Source organism: Triticum aestivum, chromosome 2D, assembly GCF_018294505.1.
Source record: "Triticum aestivum cultivar Chinese Spring chromosome 2D, IWGSC CS RefSeq v2.1, whole genome shotgun sequence".
NCBI lineage: Eukaryota > Viridiplantae > Streptophyta > Magnoliopsida > Poales > Poaceae > Triticum > Triticum aestivum.
Window position 1 is genome coordinate 124,109,180 of NC_057799.1, and position 18,333 is coordinate 124,127,512.

Consider the following 18,333-nt stretch of genomic DNA (forward strand, 5'->3'; position numbering starts at 1 on the left):
CCAACCCACCCCAGCCGTAGCGTATTTTCTGAAGGAAAAAAGATGATATCCTTAGATTAAATTGATTGCAGTCATTTGGCATACCTAAAGATGTATATTTTCTCTTTGAACCCCCCCCCCCTTGATTCTCCGCTAGCTCAGCAACTGGTGGGTGGCACGGCAGCCCCCTGAGGGGGAACGGGGAAAAGAGTGGGTCGCGAGGCACTCCGGAGGAGGAAGAAAGGCGAGAGGGGGGAAGCAAGGGAGGCGGAAGAGAACCCCATGTACACTACATTGAGCTGCCAGCGGAGACGGTGCTTCTTTTGGCGCTTGGTATTGCTGGCGAGGATCTAGCAGTATCGGAGGATGCGTTGGGACAGCTCCGGTCGGTTTTTGACTCGCCGTTGCACGAGCCACAGTTGAGGGCAATTGCAGCCATCTTTGGCAAGTCCATCCCCGCGAACCTGTCAGGAGAGTTTTCACATGCGGGTGAGGTAGCTGTGTAGCTGATCAGCTACGTGGATGCTGACATGGGGGAGATCTATTCTTGCCCAATGTCGCACAACGCGTTGGAGTTGGTGTGTTGGAACGTTAGAGGTCTAAATAGTCCGGCAAAGAAGAAAGCTTTGAGAGAGTTTGCGGACTCGGCGCGTGTTCCGATTTTTTGTATCTTGGAGACCAAGCTCGAAAGAGTTGACCAGTTTGTGATTATGCAATGCCTCGGACCTGCTTACGATGGCTTTTTCTATCTCCTTGCTGATGATACTAGAGGGGGGATTTTGGTGGCTTGGGAGTCTTCGAAGGTGCTTGTGTCTAACCTAGTGAATGGCACTAATTTCATCACTGGTTTTGTCTCGCCTCGGGATGGTTCTTCTTGGTGGCTCTCGGTGGTTTTTATGGGCCACAAGAGGATGCCCAAAAGTTGATATTCCTTGAGGAGCTTGCGGAGAGACGATTGCTATGCCCTGGGCCATCGCTCGTCATAGGAGACTTAAATCTTATTCTTCACGCGTCAGACAAAAACAATTCTCTGATTGATCGCAGGATGATGGGGCGATTCAAGCGCTTTGTGGATGACCAGGCACTTAAAGAATTGTTCCTGCATGGACGGCTATATACGTGGAGTAATGAGAGGGAGGTGCCTACGATGACGAAGATTGACAAAGCCCTTGTTTCGGTGGAGTGGGAGCTGGATCACCCTGACTGTCTACTGCAGGCTCTGTCTACGGCTACGTCAGATCATTGTCCGTTGTTCCTATCGCTTGAGGAGCAATTTCTTCACGAGAAGAGGTTTAGGTTCGAACTCTTTTGGACCAAGCTGGATGGTTTCTTGGAAGCAGTGGAGGAGGGTTGGACTTGTGATATGGAGATTGTGGACCCTTTTCATAGACTTGATATCTTGTTGAGGAACACGGCTAAACACCTCATCGCGTGGGTGCAAAGGAAGGTGGGCAACATCAAGCTGCAAATCGCGGTGGCTAAGCTAGTCATTCTTCGCTTTGATTGTGCTCAGGAGAGGCGCTTGTTATCCGTGGAGGAGTGTTGGCTTAGGTGCACCCTCAAGAAACTGATCTTGGGATTGGCCTCCCTGTAAAGAACAATAGCTCGGCAGAGATCTCGGATCAGATGGCTCCAAGCGGGCGATGCAAACACGCAGCTATTCCACCTGGTTGCTAATGGGAGGAAATCCAAAAACTTCATACCGGCGCTCTCGGTCAATGGTCAGATCATCACAGACCAGGAAGGAAAAGAGGATGCGTTCTTCGATGCCTATAGTGATCTGCTTGGGAAGGATGTGGCTTGGGATCACACCTTGGATTTGGAGTTCTTGGGGATCGAGGCAGTTGATCTTTCGGAGTTGGATATGCCTTTCATGGAGGAGGAGATATGGAAGGTGGTGAAGGACATGCCCGCTGATCGAGCGCCCGGGCCGGATGGGTTCATCGGCATCTTCTTCCAGAAAGCTTGGGGCATTGTGAAACAGGATGTGATTGCCGCCTTCAACAAGCTGTTCCTTGATAATGGACATGGTTTTGGGAGATTGAACCAAGCCCTCATCACGCTTATTCCTAAATCTGCGGAGGCCTGCCAGATTAGGGATTTCAGGCCCATTAGCCTGATCCATAGCATCCGGAAGATGGCTGCGAAGCTGCTGGCGTCCAGACTGGGGCCTAGGATGGGAGAGCTGGTCCATGTCAATCAATCTGCGTTCGTTAAAGGCCGGAATATCCACGATAACTTCCTGCTAATTCGGCAGATGGCTAGGAAACTGCACAGGAGGAAGGCCAAAGGTGTGCTGGTCAAGCTTGACATATCTAGAGCTTTTGACTCCCTGTCTTGGCCCTTCTTGTTTGAGGTTCTACGTGCAAAAGGTTTCCCGGAGAGATGGCTGGGCTGGATTGCTACCTTGCTCAGATCGATAAGCTGAGTTATTGTCAATGGCTGCGCTGGGGCTAAATTCATGCATGCAAGAGGACTCCCACAAGGTAACCCCATATCGCCGCTGCTTTTTGTCATTGCAATGGACGTCCTCACGGCGATGGTGATCAAGGCACATGACAGCCAGATTTTGAGCAAAATGAATGGATGCAGTCCCATGCAAAGGTTGTCCTTATATGCGGATGACGTGGTGCTATTCATTAAGCCGATCCGATCCGATTTGATGCTGGTGAGGGACATGTTCGAGTTGTTTGGCAAGGCCGCTGGATTGAAAGTTAACTTTGCGAAATCCTCGCCTATCCTCATCAGGCCGGAGGACGGGGATGAGGAGCTTGTCAGGACAGCGTTACCGTGGAAGATTGATCAATTTCCTTGCAAGTACCTTGGGTTGCAACTAAGCATCAAGTACCTCACCAGATCGGAATGGCAACCGATTGTGGATGCGGCTCTGAAAATTTTGCCAGGATGGCAGAGGGGGATGGTTACGAGGCCTGGTAGATTGATCTTGGTAAACCAAGTAATGAGAGCAAGGCCAACTCACCGTCTGATTGCGGCCGAGGCTCCTAAGTGGGCTCTAGAAAAGGTGGACAAAGGGTGCAGGGCGTTCTTCTGGGCAGGAACGGATGAGATCCATGGTGGGAAGTGTTTGGTTTCCTGGAGGAAAGTTTGTCGTCCCAAAAAGCTTGGCGGTCTTGAAGTGATTGATCTCTTCAAGCAAGGGATTTCTCTTCGGCTAAGATGGGAGTGGTTGAAAAGAATGGATGTTCTCAGGCCTTGGCAAGATTTGAACTTAACGCCAGACAAGCTAGTGGAGGCAACTTTTGGAAGCCTTGTTAAGTGAAAAGTGGGGAACGGGTTGAAGACCCTGTTCTGGAAGGATCGATGGGTCAATGGAGCTACTGTGGGGGAAATTGCGCCGGCCATAAGAGCGTCCATCAGGACTCGTACGGCTAACCGCAGAACAGTCAAAGATGGTATGTGGATGCACTCATGGACTGAGGACATTGTTGGGGAGCTGAATACAGAGGGGTTGGTGCAGTTCATCAAACTTTGGCAAGTTCTAGTGGCCTTTCATCTCATACCAAATGAAGAGGACGCGCCAATCTGGGCATGGAATGAGGCAGGGATATATACAGCCTCCTCGACCTATAGCATGCTCTGTGAGGGAGCCATTGAGATGCAGGCGGCTGGGCCAATCTGGAAAGGCACGGCACCTTTGGGGTGCAAGTTGTTCATATGGCTAGCGGTGTAGTATCGCTTATGGACAGCGGATAGGAGATTCAGGCATAGATTACAGGACGAAAGGTCACCCTGTTATCTATGCGAGCAAGAGGAAGATACAGTTGATCACATTCTTATGCAATGTGTGTATGCAAGGCAGGTCTGGTTCCTTTGCTTTTCCAGACTGCGGATAAGTCTGACACTCCTACCTTCCAATCAGGACAACTTGGATAACTGGTGGTGTAGGGTGAGGAAGAGGTTGGACAAGGCCTCCAGAGCTGGCTTTGACTGCATCGTGAAGCTCATCGCTTAGTGCCTATGGAAACAACGCAACATGAGAGTGTTTAGTAGTGGGGTAGTGAGGAACGAGTTGGGCACGGTGGATTTCATTTTTCAAGAGCTTAGTGTGTGGGCGAAAGCCGGAGTTGCGGAGTTCAACATCTTTGTGAGTAGTCCGTAGTTTGAGTGGAGTGGAGGTTGTGTTGGATGTCGCTTGTGGCATTTAATTAACACTTAATCTTTTGTACATATCCTTTCTTCCTTCTATAAAGCTATGGTACGCTCTTGCATACTCTAAAAAAAAAGAGCTGCCAGCGCTCAACACGATGGTCCATAAAAGATTGTCAGATCTAATAGTGTTGTGGCAACAATCATACAGACTACTGTGCGCAATCAAATAGATTTGCAAAGGCAATAGTGGCACATGATAAAAGCAGGCCACAGCCGTCTTCAGCACGGATTTCTGTTCACGGCCACTCCCTTGGCAAAGACCAGAAGAATCGGAGACTCGGACCATGCCAACCTCTTGTCGGCCTTCCCAATCCCATCCCAGCCAAATATACACGCACTCTGCCTAACAGTGATGTAACTCAACAAAGACAGGGAAGGAGGACACATCGTTGTCACCAACAATGCAGTCTTCTGTTTCAAAGATCCGAAATCAAACCATGCAGTTTCCTTGTTTCGAAGATCCGAAATCAAACCTTGCGTACCACCAGAAACTTCAAATTTGCAAAAACTTCAGAAAAGGACGGGTGGAACAGGCGAGGAAAACTTTCAAAATTGCAAGCTTGGATATGAGAAGACATCCAGCAGCTCAAACCTTGCGTACCACCAGAGTGATACCACTGCAGTCACTAGATGGGACGGACGAATAAGAAGGTGAACATTATAGAGTCTGTACAGCACCCCCAGCTAACTAAATGGGGGTGGAAACCAACCACAGCAGCTCGACAAAATTTGGTACACGACAACAGGCGGTGCGACAACTTCTGTCAGGAAAAACACAGCCCACACGTACACCTCTTTCTATCCCGGATATTTAGCTCACTGAGATTACCTTACAAAATTTCAAGCCCGGGTAGGAGAACAAACAACCAATTCACTCTGGTGAGAAGTCTCCAAACGAATAAATGGAACCCTGTTGTATTTTTTTTTCTCTCATGACAAACTCTTGGGTTATACTTCCATGCATCCGATGACATGCGGTGAACAGTCAACTTCGCCACGGCAGCCATATAGTCTGTAAAAATGTTCCCGCAGTATACATCTGCAAGCATACAAAAGGCCAGTTCAAACTGTATGCAGATAGCACACAACTAAAATGAGGAATGGTGGGTGAAAGTACATATAAATATTTAGTTTATCGAAGATGCAAACGAAAATAGTGAAAACTTTAAACAGACTACCACCAAAAGTTCAAAAGGATGCATCGCATTACACTGCTTGGTGAAGGACATGTCACATGTTTATGGAATTCATGATAAATGCATTCAGGACTTCCGCTCTTACAAATCTCTATAGGTTCGTTAAGCCATCAGAATGGAAGAATTGATCGATAAGATGCACAGTTCTTAAGAATACAAAAAAGATGGAACATACATAGCAAGATAATAATAGATAGGAACAAATAACTATGTGAATGGCAAGACAATACCTTCTAATCTCAGAAATGGTAGCTTTATATACATCACTGATACAACTACCCTGCAAATTTAAATGAAGTAAAGAAAGAAAATAGGATTGAAATAATAGTGGCAAAATAGATAGGAAAAAAACAACGTAAATAAGTCAGAAATAGCTACCTATACTCAAATCATACAGCTGAGGAGTCTTCTGGCAAACAGATTGAAAATGAATAGAAAGATGCTATCTGAACACAAGACTCCCATTCTGCTGTTGTCTTATTTTCTCGATAAGTGATTGATAAAATGACCTGAATGCCTTTATGTCGTTTCCCTGTTGAAGAAAAAAAAACTACATTGATTACAACAAGAAATATTCTATTACAAAGTGAAGACTTTAATATGCTACAAATAAGATCAGGTATTCATGAATCATGGACAGCATCTATAATTATTCCACATTACAAAGAAACAACCCTCACAGAGTAATAGGACAAACAAAAGATGGGAGTCATCGACTAATCAATGTTACTTTCAAGTCTCAGTTAAGCAACCTTCCCAAAGCGGGCAAAAAAAGATGACTAAACCCTCCAATTAGAGCTGTGTGGAACCAACTCTAACTGGATACAAACTGGCACACCAGGGATTCAAGGAAACAGTAGATAAACTCTAGTTTCCCTAATACTTAAGACCCTAACCCAACTATCCTCTCCAACCACACCAGCTATGGAACCCACAGGCCGAAAAGCATCCCCAGGCAACGGAATAGCCCTGAGATCCAACAGTTCATCCATCACCATTTCTCTGAAGTCACAAGTTAAGAGCTACTCCCTCCGTCCCATAATATAAGATCACTTCGCAAGCTAAAACAGCTTGCGAAACGATCTTACTGAGATCCAACAGTTCATCCATCACCATTTCTCTGAAGACACAAGTTAAGAGCTACTCCCTCCATCCCATAATATAAGATCGTTTCGCAAGCTAAAACAGCTTGCGAAACGATCTTATATTATGGGACAGAGGGAGTAGTATATACTCACCGTGTGAACAACTACATTTTGTTTCCTAAGAGATGATACTAATAATAGTTTCCTAACTTAAATGTCATACTGATGGCACATCCATCAACCTGACAATAGTCCGGTATCAAAAATAGTCCAGAGACATGTAGGTTCAGTTTTTGAGAACAGTGATTCAACTTTTTGAGTTTGCATATAGCAACTTCGATGTCTATTCTGGTATTATTACAGCAACTGGTGAAATTGCCCGCTTAACTTTGCGGCTATGTACTACAACTCGTATGTTTACAATTGAGAATATAGTCGTATTTGCTGTACACTCTAAAGCCTGTGACTGAAGCACAAGTTGTATTTGTTGTACCCTTGTACTAATGTACTCACTCTGTAAACTTTTGCAGTGATCTAAGAGGTCTTATAAAAGTTTACAGAGGGAGTAATAGATATAATGTTGACATAGATCAATTGGCAGTCATAATCTGGCTCCAACATAATAAGTTGTGTGTGCTGTAGATTCTACTCTTTTTTTCTTAATCACGAGAGAATTTCTAGTCTTAAGAACAAAGGTGGTTCCTCTGATCCACCATACATATATATAGATATAAATATAGATTAGGAACCAGAAATAACACGAGGTCAATATAAGATTGTACCTGTAACTTTTGGTAGTACTGTTCAGCTAGCTCTGGTGGGCAGTGAGCTTCTGGAAGAGCTTTTGCTACAAAATTTACAATGAAGTCCTCCCCAAATCTTTCATACATAACCTTCTGAGCCATCACAATTTCACCAAAGACAACAAGCTAGAAGAAATAAACCAATTGGTCAATACATCACCATGTACTTTTGAACATAAAGAATTGGTCAATATATCACCATGCAACAGCATGCAGATTTTAACTACAATGCTGCTGCAAAATGACGGCACAGGAATTCTGAAAGTCAACAAAACATACTGGTGCTCTATGGAACCCACGTTACAGCTATAACTGTCTGAACTGCATTAGTACATGTTCAGTTTTGACTCCACGCGCTCTAATTATCAATCATCATCATGAATCAACAAAATCACTTGTCTAGGATGGCCAACTCAGCATCTCGTTTTGTACAACTCTATCAGTTTAAGGGAAAAGCTAGAGTGGCCAAAACAAAGTTTTCCCCAGTTAAAATGGAACTGACCAGGTAATTGTTCTACAATCCCTTGCATAGTAGAAAACTTAACAGGTTGGGCAATGATACATGTACACTCTTTTCTGCCAAAGGTCAGATTGATATAGTGTGTAGCTGAGAACTAAAACTATATAAATTTCATATGGTAAAGGGTAAATGCCATCACCTTACGCTTTTCTGGAACTTATCGCTTGGGATTTTTCAAAATCCCATCTACATCCGTCCACCCCAGTCCTCTCTGGGGGAAGGACCCAAGATGGTGGGGTAATCTCTAAGGATGATTCAGTTACAAAATTGGATGGATTAAAAACAGCATATGGCTAATAAGATCTTAATGCAACTCTTCACTCTGGAACGTCACAGAAATAGAGGCTTCATACAGCCATATTACACTAAGTGTAAGGTTTAGAATTTCCCTTACAATGACAGAACTAGACTTTATTTTTCTTGAGTGAAATTCCCGGGATATTTAAGAAAGCTGATATGAACTACGGGACAACAGACTAAATAATCATCCTGGACAAATTGAAATTTATATTACTTTGGAACTGTGGCTGTCCCAAATTTATATTGCCATTTTCCTTGGTAAACCTGGTGTAGGCGGTAAGAAATCTAACTTACCAAGTAATGCAATATAATATTAAGTAACTATCACCACAGGAAGTTGCAGTGTTCACAAAATTTGATGCCTATAGCTCCCACTAAGATGGGTGTCACTAAGTTTACGGAGGTTCAGATAGAGCCGGACAAACAGCCAAATAATCATGTAAAGTTTACTTTCAACACAGCAAACACAAGGATTGCAAGTTGCAAGATTATTACCGTATTTGCATCACGTAAATCAAATGATTTTTCAAGGACACTGTATAAACAGCAACCAGTAGCAAACTTCTCAATCATGAATACTCGGAAGCCAGGAAGCTGATGAAACAAGAAAGTAAAAACAGGAACACATGAGATTTATGAGTAATACAACTGTCCAGGTACTAGAGAGACACTTAACAGCGCAAGATCAAACAGAGTGAACACAGCAATACCTTATCATCAGCTTTGGATGTAGTGCACCAGTCTTTTATAAGTTTGACAAAAATCTGCACACACGCCTAACAAAACCATAATCAAGATGTAAGTGAACAGTGGAAGTGGAGAACATAGCTATATTTCATCGCAGGAAAAAAAAGAAGTGGAAAATAGCTATAATAAAAAGAAATATTGTAAATCAAGATAACTGGAATCCTGACCTTCCGGAGCAGTATATCTTTATGACTGCATGAAGTAAACAAAAGTAGCTGCATTATGGTTTCCAAATACTGCCTACAGGTAGGAGCAAGGAGAACTGCAGACAAATCATGTGTAACCATCCCATGGAGGAATGTGTATAATGTCCTCTGCAGCTCTTGCAGTTCACGCATTTCCTGCAACAGTAAGAAATGAATACAGTATATAAGGAAGCCTGTAATTCATCTAGAACCCAATTGACGCCTACCAGAATAAGGAAAGTAGGTAGAATTAAAGGATGCAGGCAATAAACTAGCCAAGGACAAAAGCTAGCTACACAAGGTGAGGTGACGTATATAACGACATTATTGCAAAAAAAATGAGCAACCAGCAGAAGCGCCACCAATTCATTAAGGGAGGCGGAATTTACAGAGAGGGACGCATGTCTTTAATGGAACATGTGAAGGCCAATGACAAAGGGGACAACTCGTCCTTGATCAGAACCCCCAGGGTGGGCTGCCCGAAAGCCCAAGCCCAAGCACACGACAAACTATCAAATACGGCAAAATCCAAATGCTTACAAAATAAAAAATAATAAGTTAAGTAGTATATGGCCACTGAAGGTAATGCCACCGAGTATAATGACTAAGATGGGCAGTTCTGAAAAGCTTGTCGATGTCAGTAGATAGTTTTGCCAGAGGTTAACTGGAGTTGCACCATCAGAAAGAAACAAAGAAGAAAGGAAGTATGACACCACGGGTAACAAAGAGGTTCACGTGGTACATGTATATCCCTATCAATCCAATACATTTAGATCTAGAAGGCACTAGTAAAGTACTCCCACCGAGACACTTGTTTTGGGACGGAGGTAGTATTTAGCATTCTAGGATCACAGAGACGAATACAAGAACAGGAAGCTACAAACATGAAAATAAATAAAACTATTGTTTACGGATGTGATTAACTTTACCTCGGTATTGCCTGCAGGACCAGTAGAAAAGGCATCTTGTGACAATATCACAGACATACGACTTGCAATAGTAGGAAAGACATCCTCCAGTATGCCACTTGCTGAAGAATTAAACTTGCATATTATTTGGTTTAACAATACAAGGAAGTCCACCATATCTTTTGCCTGTATGGAAACAAATAATGATGTGAGCAGCCCAGATGGAGCAACATAATTTTAGCTGTAGGAAGCCTTTTTTTAATAAAAGAGTACACAAGTGACAGAATGTTGCTCGAAGTAATAATATGCAGCTAGTATGAAGTTCGACAGGTACCAGAAAGAAATTTGTGCCAAGTATATCCAAGAAACGGGAGTGACTGAGAAGAAGTATTTAATGTCCTTTTTCCAATCGAGAAACGAGGAGCACGACTCAAGTGGTTATACATACAAATCCATTTACGGACATTGCATATTCACTACCAAGATCTCTTATAAGTTTTGGGACCAGAATGAATTCTTCCTGCAGTCCTATGTTGCTGTTTGGCATGATTTCGTTTCCTTTTCAACAGATATAAACAACTCTATGTTTTTCTATTATATTTTCTGCATATATACAGTGCAAGGAACTGTTACTGAGAAAAGAAACCTAAGTGCTGCAGGTACTACACATCAGCAGGGACAGCAAAGCAAAGAACCAAGAAGAGTAAATTCAAATTAACATAAGCAAAAAAACAAATACCTCGTTATGAACCAGCAATTGTCTTAGTGCGATCGGGATACATGGAAGCACCGAGATTCCTAATATCTCAATCATGCGGTGCAGAAAGGATATGACCTACATTTGCATAAGTTTGAAGTGGTTAATCATCCAAACAGTGAACTAACGAGGATCTTAAAGAAACAGGTTCAGATTTACCTTTGATCGCAGGGGCCTCACATTAGGAAATGAAACAAGGAGTTGTAGAACAACATCAAGGGTCTGAAGACAAAGTGGTAAGAAAATATCGCATCAGAAGAAGAGTAAAACAAAGACCATGGATATGTTGTTTATTGATGCAGAGTAATCAAGGACTTGGCAAATGTCCTCTTCATCAGCCACTTGCATATGCTACTTAACAACAAGCAAACATCACCACGCAAAAGATTAAGTGAAAACATGGAAGTAAAGAATGATAGAATTTACCTTTTTTAACATGACACCAATTGTTGGCCTACTTATCATCACGAGGCGTTCATTAAAGCCCTAGAAAAGACAACACCCGAACTAAGTAAGGATGTGATACATATGTACAGAACTAGAAATTTACACAAGAGTAAATCAGAACTAGATTAGAAAATATGCCAGAACACGAAAAAAAATACCAGACATGGCTCCGTATACTACCCCACAGAATACAGGATGTCCTATTGATCATTTCTTCTTTAGGTGCAAATGTAAAGCATACCTTGGTAACCATATTCAATGCAACAACAATCTGTAGAAGACTTATAGCTCTCGGGGATGATTCTTCGAGCCCTTGTGCTTCGGCACCCATAACAAGCGACTCGATCTGGAATTGATTTTCACTTAACCCAGTAAGTTCCCTCTCTCCTAGAGAATTAGAGCTATCATATTGGACAGAAGGGAAACAATCACCTGATGACAGAGAGGATTCAGCAAAGCTGTCAAGCACTGAACCTGCTTCTCTGGTGATACCTCTTCAATACCGATCAACAACCCCACAGCCTGCAATAAGAAATCATGCCAGTGGTCCAAGTTCAGTATCCCAATTAAAGAACATAAACAACTAGGTGCAAGCCAAGTTATGCTATAGAGACAGATGGACAATGCACCTCAAAAATCTGGCTGCCATCCTCTGAGCTGGAGAGCTTTGCCGCTTTATTTGCCCAGTCCATTGAAGTGAATTGTCCTAGGACATCTTCCAAGCTCTAACTCACAAACAAAACAGCCTCAGATCTAGCACAATAAACTAGATGGTGTGTGTATCTAAAAAACGGACAAGGAAATACCTGCAAAATGGTATCCAAGTAAGGGACTAGCTTTGCCTTCAACAACTTGACAGCTTTCATGAACAAGTATCCCGCACGGCGGCTCACATGGGAATTCTGATGGTGTATGCCTCGCTCATCCAAGAATGCGGCAAGAAGGTGTGGCACATACTGTACATTCTCTTGCATGAACTTGATGTAGCGTGTAACTGTCTCAAGATACACCAGTGCAACTAAGCGGTGTGAGTGGCACGAGAATCTCGCAGAAAGAAGCATGGGCACAAGCTCCCCGAGCAGCCCAGACCCAGTACGGATCTCCTCCTCACTCACTGCTTCCCCGAGCCGGTACAAAAGAGTAAGAGTGACCTCAACATCCTCAACGGTAGCTTCTGCGGATGAGAGCGCCGTCACAATCAACCCCTTTATGAACTGCTGTGTGGCAGCTGGTGCTACCCGACAAATGTTGCGGAACAATGCCACTAAATCCTTCCGTTGCTCCGCCATCATGTCCTCCTCCTCCTTCCCGATCTTGTCGAGCACATCAAGATGCACCCTGTAAACTGGGTCATATGTCATTTGCTGCCGCACCACCTCTAAGATCCGCCCCAAGTGCCCCAGCTGCTTCTCAGATGGAGCCTTCATTGTACTGACGTAGCCAGCTAAGAACTCGAGCACGGAACCAGAATCAACATCCTCCTCATAGCAGCTTTCTGCTGCCGAAAATACAGCTGGCAGCACCTCTTCGAGCATTTCCAATGCCGCAGCTCCATCGGCGTCACTAGGGCCAAGCTTGCGATAACAGGCAAGAGCCTCCACGGCATAAGTCGTCACCAAAGATGCCATCTTTAACCCACTGTCTGGGCTACCAAGCCCCTGCTGTGCAGACAGTAGTGACCTGAGCAACGCCACCTTCGCCCTTGCATCCATCCTCTTTGCAGCCACGGCAGAAAGACACCCCACCGCCGCCGCAGCAAGAGGGGCAGCACTTGCAGGGGACAGGGCAATGTCAAATAGAAGAGGAACAAACACATCATTGGCGACCAGCGCAACATCGATCCAGGAGATGCACCTGCGCGCCGCATCAAGGGCTACGGCGGCAGTGGGAGGGTCGGCCGCACCAAGAGTGGCGGCAGCGTCGTGCCAGTGGCGGGCGATCTGGGGCACGCACTGCGCTCGCATGGCGTCCTTGACCCTGCAGGCGTCGGCGGTCTCGTCGGCGTTGCGAGGGTAGTCCTGGGAGAGCAGGTCGTCGTCCAGAGAGATGAGGACGCGGGCGAACATGTCCGTGGGGCCCGACTGCGGCGGCGACGGCGGGAGGAGGTCGAGGAAGTAGGAGGGGTAGACATGCGGGTAATCCAGGCGGACGAGGAGGGCTACGAGCTGGGCGAGCTTGTTGCGGAGGAAGGGCGGGGAGGCGGCGTTGGAGGCGGAGGCGAGGGAGAGGAGGGAGGAGCGGAGCAGGGCGAGGTCGTCGGGGAGGGCGATGCGGCGGCGGAGGAGCGCGTCGTGGAGGGACTGGAGGCACCAGAAGTGGACGTGCGCGTGGGGCGAGGAGGCGAGGCCGGAGAGGCAGAGGCGGAGGAGCGAGGAGGGCGGGGACTCGTCGCGGGCGCGGGCGCAGAAGGCGAGCGCCTCCTCGCGGACGGCCGGGGAGGCGGAGGCCGCGGCGGGGGAGTCGGAGGCGAGCAGGATGGCCTGCTCTAGGTCGTCCATGGAGGCGCGGAGGAATCTGAGTGGAGGGGGCGGAGACGGGGAGAGAGAGAGGGGGCGGAGGCGGAGGTGGGGTTAATATAACGGCGGAGGGGGGACGACGGGAGGGTTTGCTTTGCTCTTTCCTTTCCCTTCCTTTGCTTCAGAGTTGTTGAGACGGGGCTGGTTTTTCTTCTCTCTATTTTGGGTTTGGCTTGCCCGGATTTATGGGTTTATGGGCTGATTTTGGGTTCTCTTAGTTGTTGTTGTTAGGGTTTTTCGGAGTTATTTACCCAAAACCATCACATTTGGGGTTAGGGTAACAGGTCAGTACTAGATTTGAGCCAGGTCATAAAAAAACACCAACTATGTGCCTAATGACTAACGAAGAGCACTGATTGTCTGATAAGCTCATGAAAACAGTGAAACTGACAAGTTGGGCCCACCTGCCAGGCTGACGTGGCGTGCTTGTGTGGACAATATGCTGAGTCGGACGAGGGTCCCACCTGTAAATGACTCAAGTGTTTATCTTTTTTCCATTTTCCTTTTTCTCCTGGGCATTTTCCTCCTGGACATTTCAACAAACAGGTAATGTGCGTGTACCGACATCCGTGCACTGCACACCGCCAGCGCAGCTCACCGCCCTTGCTAGCCGGCGGTCACCCGAGACCTGGCCTCACTCGTGCTCGCGGCGCCTGCCCGGAGGCCCTAGCCGTGCTCGTGCTCGCGGCGCCCGCCCATTGGCCTTGGCCGCGCCCGTGCTCGCGTGCACCATGGAGGAGTGCCATGGCCGCGCCCGTGCTTGCGGTGACAGCCAAAGGCCCTGGTCGGGGGTGCTCCGTGGTGGAGCGTGCTGGTCACGCCCGTGCTCGCGGCACGGCCCTTGCCGCGCGCGCCGTGAAGGAGCGCCATGGCCACGGCCACGCTCGCGGCGGTGCCCCGTGGTGGCTTCCCAGACCGAAGCGTGCCGACGACCTTTGGACCCAGAGAGGTGCTCGGCATCGAGACGCCTCCCAGCACGCGCGGCCGCGCCTTTGACTCTGACGCAGGTGAAGCCCTCCACGTGGCGGCGCGGCCCTGGACGGCTAGCCGCAGCGGCTCGGCAGTGGTCTGAGTGGCGGGGCGGACAAGAGCTGGAGGTGCGGCTGGGGTTGGATCCCGCCCGGGGCAGTGGCTTGTGGCGACGGGTTGTAGGTGGCTGGGGCGGCGGACGGTAGGTCGCTAGGGCGGCGGGGAGGCTCTCTGGTGATGGCGTGGCTCGCCAAGGTAAGGCTCCGGCGGTGGCGCTGGATATGGCTGGGTTGGTGGGGAAGAAGGTGCTTGGGGGAGAGAGAGAGGCCGACAGGTGGGCCTTTGGCCACCTCAGCAAATTTATCCATGTAGGCATGCCACATCGGCCCGACAGGTGGGTCCCACATGTCGGTTTCGCTATTTTCACGGCCAAATCAGCTCGTCAGTGCTCCACGTTACATATTAGGCTCAGAACCGGTGGTTTTTTGTGACTTGGCTCAAATCTGGTACTGACCTGTTACTCTAGCCCCAAGTGTGGTGGTTTTGGGTAAATAACTCGGTTTTTCGTTTCCCTTTAATTTTTTCTCTTCTTCTTTATTTCCATATTTGATGATATAATAATGTCATAAAAATCATTTCTTTTTCTAAATGTTGTGCTTTGTTGGCGTACCTGGGTGGATACACATAGGATAAATGTTGGTCGGCATAATTTTTGATGAATTAGATAAATTTCTCAGTTCTTTAATATAATGCATTGGGGGACGTCACCCGGAACGTGTATTTGCTAGGTTATTCATGGTGTACTAGGTATGTACAAGTGCTCTCATTCTATGAGTTTATTTGTTGGTACTCGTTTCATGCCGCATGTTCACCTCCTTCCCAGTCATCTGGTGTATCACATGAGCGTTAAAAAAATTAAAAGGAGGGCCCCTTGCACAAGCATTCATTAACAGGCAACAGTTCTATCATAACATTCCGCTTGACAGTTTTCGATATGTACCATGCAAAGCAAGACTCTCTCAATAACCCCTCCTGGGACAATGTTGCGGGTGCTCTTGTAAAAGACATTATGCTATGTCATAAGAAGGTCGCATTATTAATAGTGACTACAGTTGGGATCAATGCCTGACCCAGATCCTATAGACACTCCAGATCCGTGAGAGAAACCACCAAAAGGTTTGTTGGAGTAGTGGGCTACGGGTAGGCCAACCCGAGGCCCAGAACCTTTCAAGACATCGGGACCAGCTGCGCCCCCAAGGCAACAAAACGAAGTGCCGCCTTCTGGTGGCCGGCTGGAGGCATAGCCGGCTGCCCGTAGACGGCCGAGTTCCAGAAGCCGGCATCAAGACAAGCCGGCTCCTAGTGGGTGGCCTCCAGAGAAGCCGGCTCCTAGCAGTCGGCCTGTGGCGCCCACGAAGCCTGCGCCCTCATCAAGAAAGACAAGACAGGGAGTGGCTACAGTATAGCCCATCCCTCCCTAATCCAGGGATGGGCGTGGCCACAGTGCACCGTACCAGCGGAGATCTCCGCCTGGCGCGGTACTGTTGCCACTCCACCCTTGACGTCACCACAAGCAGGCGGAGCCCTGCTCCCACGACGGCCTGTCGGTACGGCCCAAGGACGACGGACCCCACCGGTCAGCGAGAGCCTGGAAGACGGCTAGAGCCCCACCAGTCGGACCTGAGGGAGGTCGGCCCCTAGCAGTCGGCCCGCCCCTTCCTCGGGGCCCACTCGCCGTTAACCAGACGAGACACGGAGTGGCTACAGTAATCGCCCGCCAGGCGGCGGGGCTGTAGCCACGCTCCCCTGACCGAGTCGGCGTCATTAGCATCATGGCTACAGTGAGCAGCAGCCGACAAGACCCGCGAGCGGCGGAGACGGCCTATCGGCTCCGTACCAGACCAGTTGGCGGGGCCCACCAGGCGGCGGGCCCCAGCAATCGGCGGAGAAGCCGACAACCAGAGAGACTGACAGTCGGGTCCTACACCCGGCCGGATTACTATTGTACCCCTGGGGTAGGCCTATATAAACCCCCCGGGGCACCCATGCAAAGCGTTCCCAACCTGTTAGAACTAGACCGACCCATAGAGAAAGGAGAGAGCTAGCCTTGTTCTCTTCCACCTCTAGCAAACAGCTCAAGGAGCACCATTATACCACTTGTGCCTTAGTGATCATGCGGAGACCCCGCAGAGCAGGACTAGGGGTGTTATCTCCTAGGAGAGCCCCGAACCTGGGTAAAGTGCGCCGGCGTTCGTGTCTACGCCTTATCCCACTTTCAGGCACCGACGACGTTCTACTCGCTCCCACCATGATAAGCCATCCATTGGCATATGTCGCACCCAACCCCCGACATTTGGCGCCCACCGTGGGGCGAGGTGCACTGTCGTCCGGAGACCTGTTCTGGATGGGAACCTTGTTCCTTCCTGGCAAGCGCAGCCAGCCCCGCACGCCAGACGGAGTCTGCGCCGACGCGCTGCACGGCGCGGAGGTCGCCTGCGCGGCAAGCTGCCTCGCCGATCTTGTCGGCGGGGTTCACCTCTCCGACAAGCCCGCATCTGATGCGGGTACCGATGGTCCTGAGAGCCGCCTCGTCAGCCTCCTCGATCAGCTCCACGTCGCCGGCGAGCCTGCTGTAGACTTGAAGTCTGTTGGCTCCACCGACCCGATGCTTGTCGATTCCGACACTGCGTCGCTTGACGCATTCCCTACCAACGTGGTGGTTTACGACGAGCCGCTTCCTCGCGCGGAGAGCGGCGGAAGCGCCGTCACCGAGGTGCCCATCACCCGCTCGATGCGGCGCTGCGAGACCTGACGGCGCCCATCCCAGAAGACGTCGATGCCGAGATGTTGGAAGTACGCCGCGCCCATCTCGTCGAGGGCGCCAAGAAGCTGGCCAGCATGAGACGCCTGTCGGAGGCCTACCAGCGCGAGATGGACCGCGCTGTGGGCGGCACGCCGGCTCCCGGTGGACCTAGCCGCATCGGCACGGTCCGACAACGCGGCGTGGCCATCGCCAACCTGTTCGGGGCAGATCGCCCCGTCTACGCCACGCCCGCGGAAAATATCCGAGCTGCCCAGGCGGCAGCAGAAGAGTTGGACAAGTTTGAGGGTGAGGAGTGTCGCCAGATGGCGGAGCGCGTCCAGCGACTCCTCGACGCGGCTGCTGAGCAGCACGAGCCCGGCTGCCGCACTGAGGCGCCCCACCGGCAAAATGATGATCTGCCTCCTCGCCGAGATCAAGGCGCGACATCCCGGACGCCGACTGGTGGCATCCGCGGAAGAAGAGACAAGGAGCCAGCTGCCAGCCGCAGCCGGACTCGCATCACCATCGAGCGCGACCAAGAGGGCCGCCCGAGAGCAGTGGAACGACGGGATGACTGTCCGCCTCCTCCCCCTCGCAGGGAAAGGCGCGTCTCCCCGCCGCCTGTTGATCACCCGACACTCGGCGACCGCCTTGGCCGCCGAGAAGGAGTCGGAGAGAACGATGCCCGCCACCGGATCGACCGTCTCCACCGATCCCTGGCGCTAGAAGAAGAAGATGAGCTGGGTCCGCCTTGTTTCGGCCCCCGCATTCGAGATGAACCCTTCCCCAAAGGGTTCACGCTCCCAAGAGATACGCCCAAATACACCGGCTCTGTGAAGCCGGAGGACTGGCTGGTCGACTACTCCACAGCCATCAGCATCACGAACGGCAACAAGCGCGTTGCTGTAAAGTACGTTCCGCTCATGCTCCAGGGCACGGCCAGGACAT

The 18,333-nt window shown here is 49.0% G+C and overlaps 1 protein-coding gene across 2 annotated transcripts; it reads right to left on the minus strand.

Annotated features, from left to right (window-relative positions):
- Window positions 1-4,716: 4,716 nt before the first annotated feature.
- LOC123052111 (exportin-T) lies at window positions 4,717-13,660 on the minus strand. 2 transcript variants are annotated; one of them, XM_044475204.1, is made up of 15 exons: window positions 11,904-13,660; window positions 11,727-11,822; window positions 11,530-11,619; window positions 11,339-11,443; window positions 11,077-11,136; window positions 10,810-10,872; window positions 10,633-10,728; window positions 9,915-10,079; window positions 8,968-9,141; window positions 8,764-8,829; window positions 8,549-8,647; window positions 7,213-7,359; window positions 5,724-5,877; window positions 5,576-5,637; window positions 4,717-5,188 (listed from the first exon to the last, which is right to left on the minus strand). In XM_044475204.1, exons 1-13 carry the CDS (start codon window positions 13,593-13,595, stop codon window positions 5,788-5,790), a joined length of 2,943 nt encoding a protein of 980 aa, XP_044331139.1. In that variant the 5' UTR covers window positions 13,596-13,660; the 3' UTR covers window positions 4,717-5,188; window positions 5,576-5,637; window positions 5,724-5,787. The 2 variants fall into 2 exon arrangements, with proteins under 2 accessions (XP_044331139.1, XP_044331138.1); XM_044475203.1 differs by having other exon boundaries at window positions 5,576-5,625; window positions 11,904-13,659.
- Window positions 13,661-18,333: the final 4,673 nt, after the last annotated feature.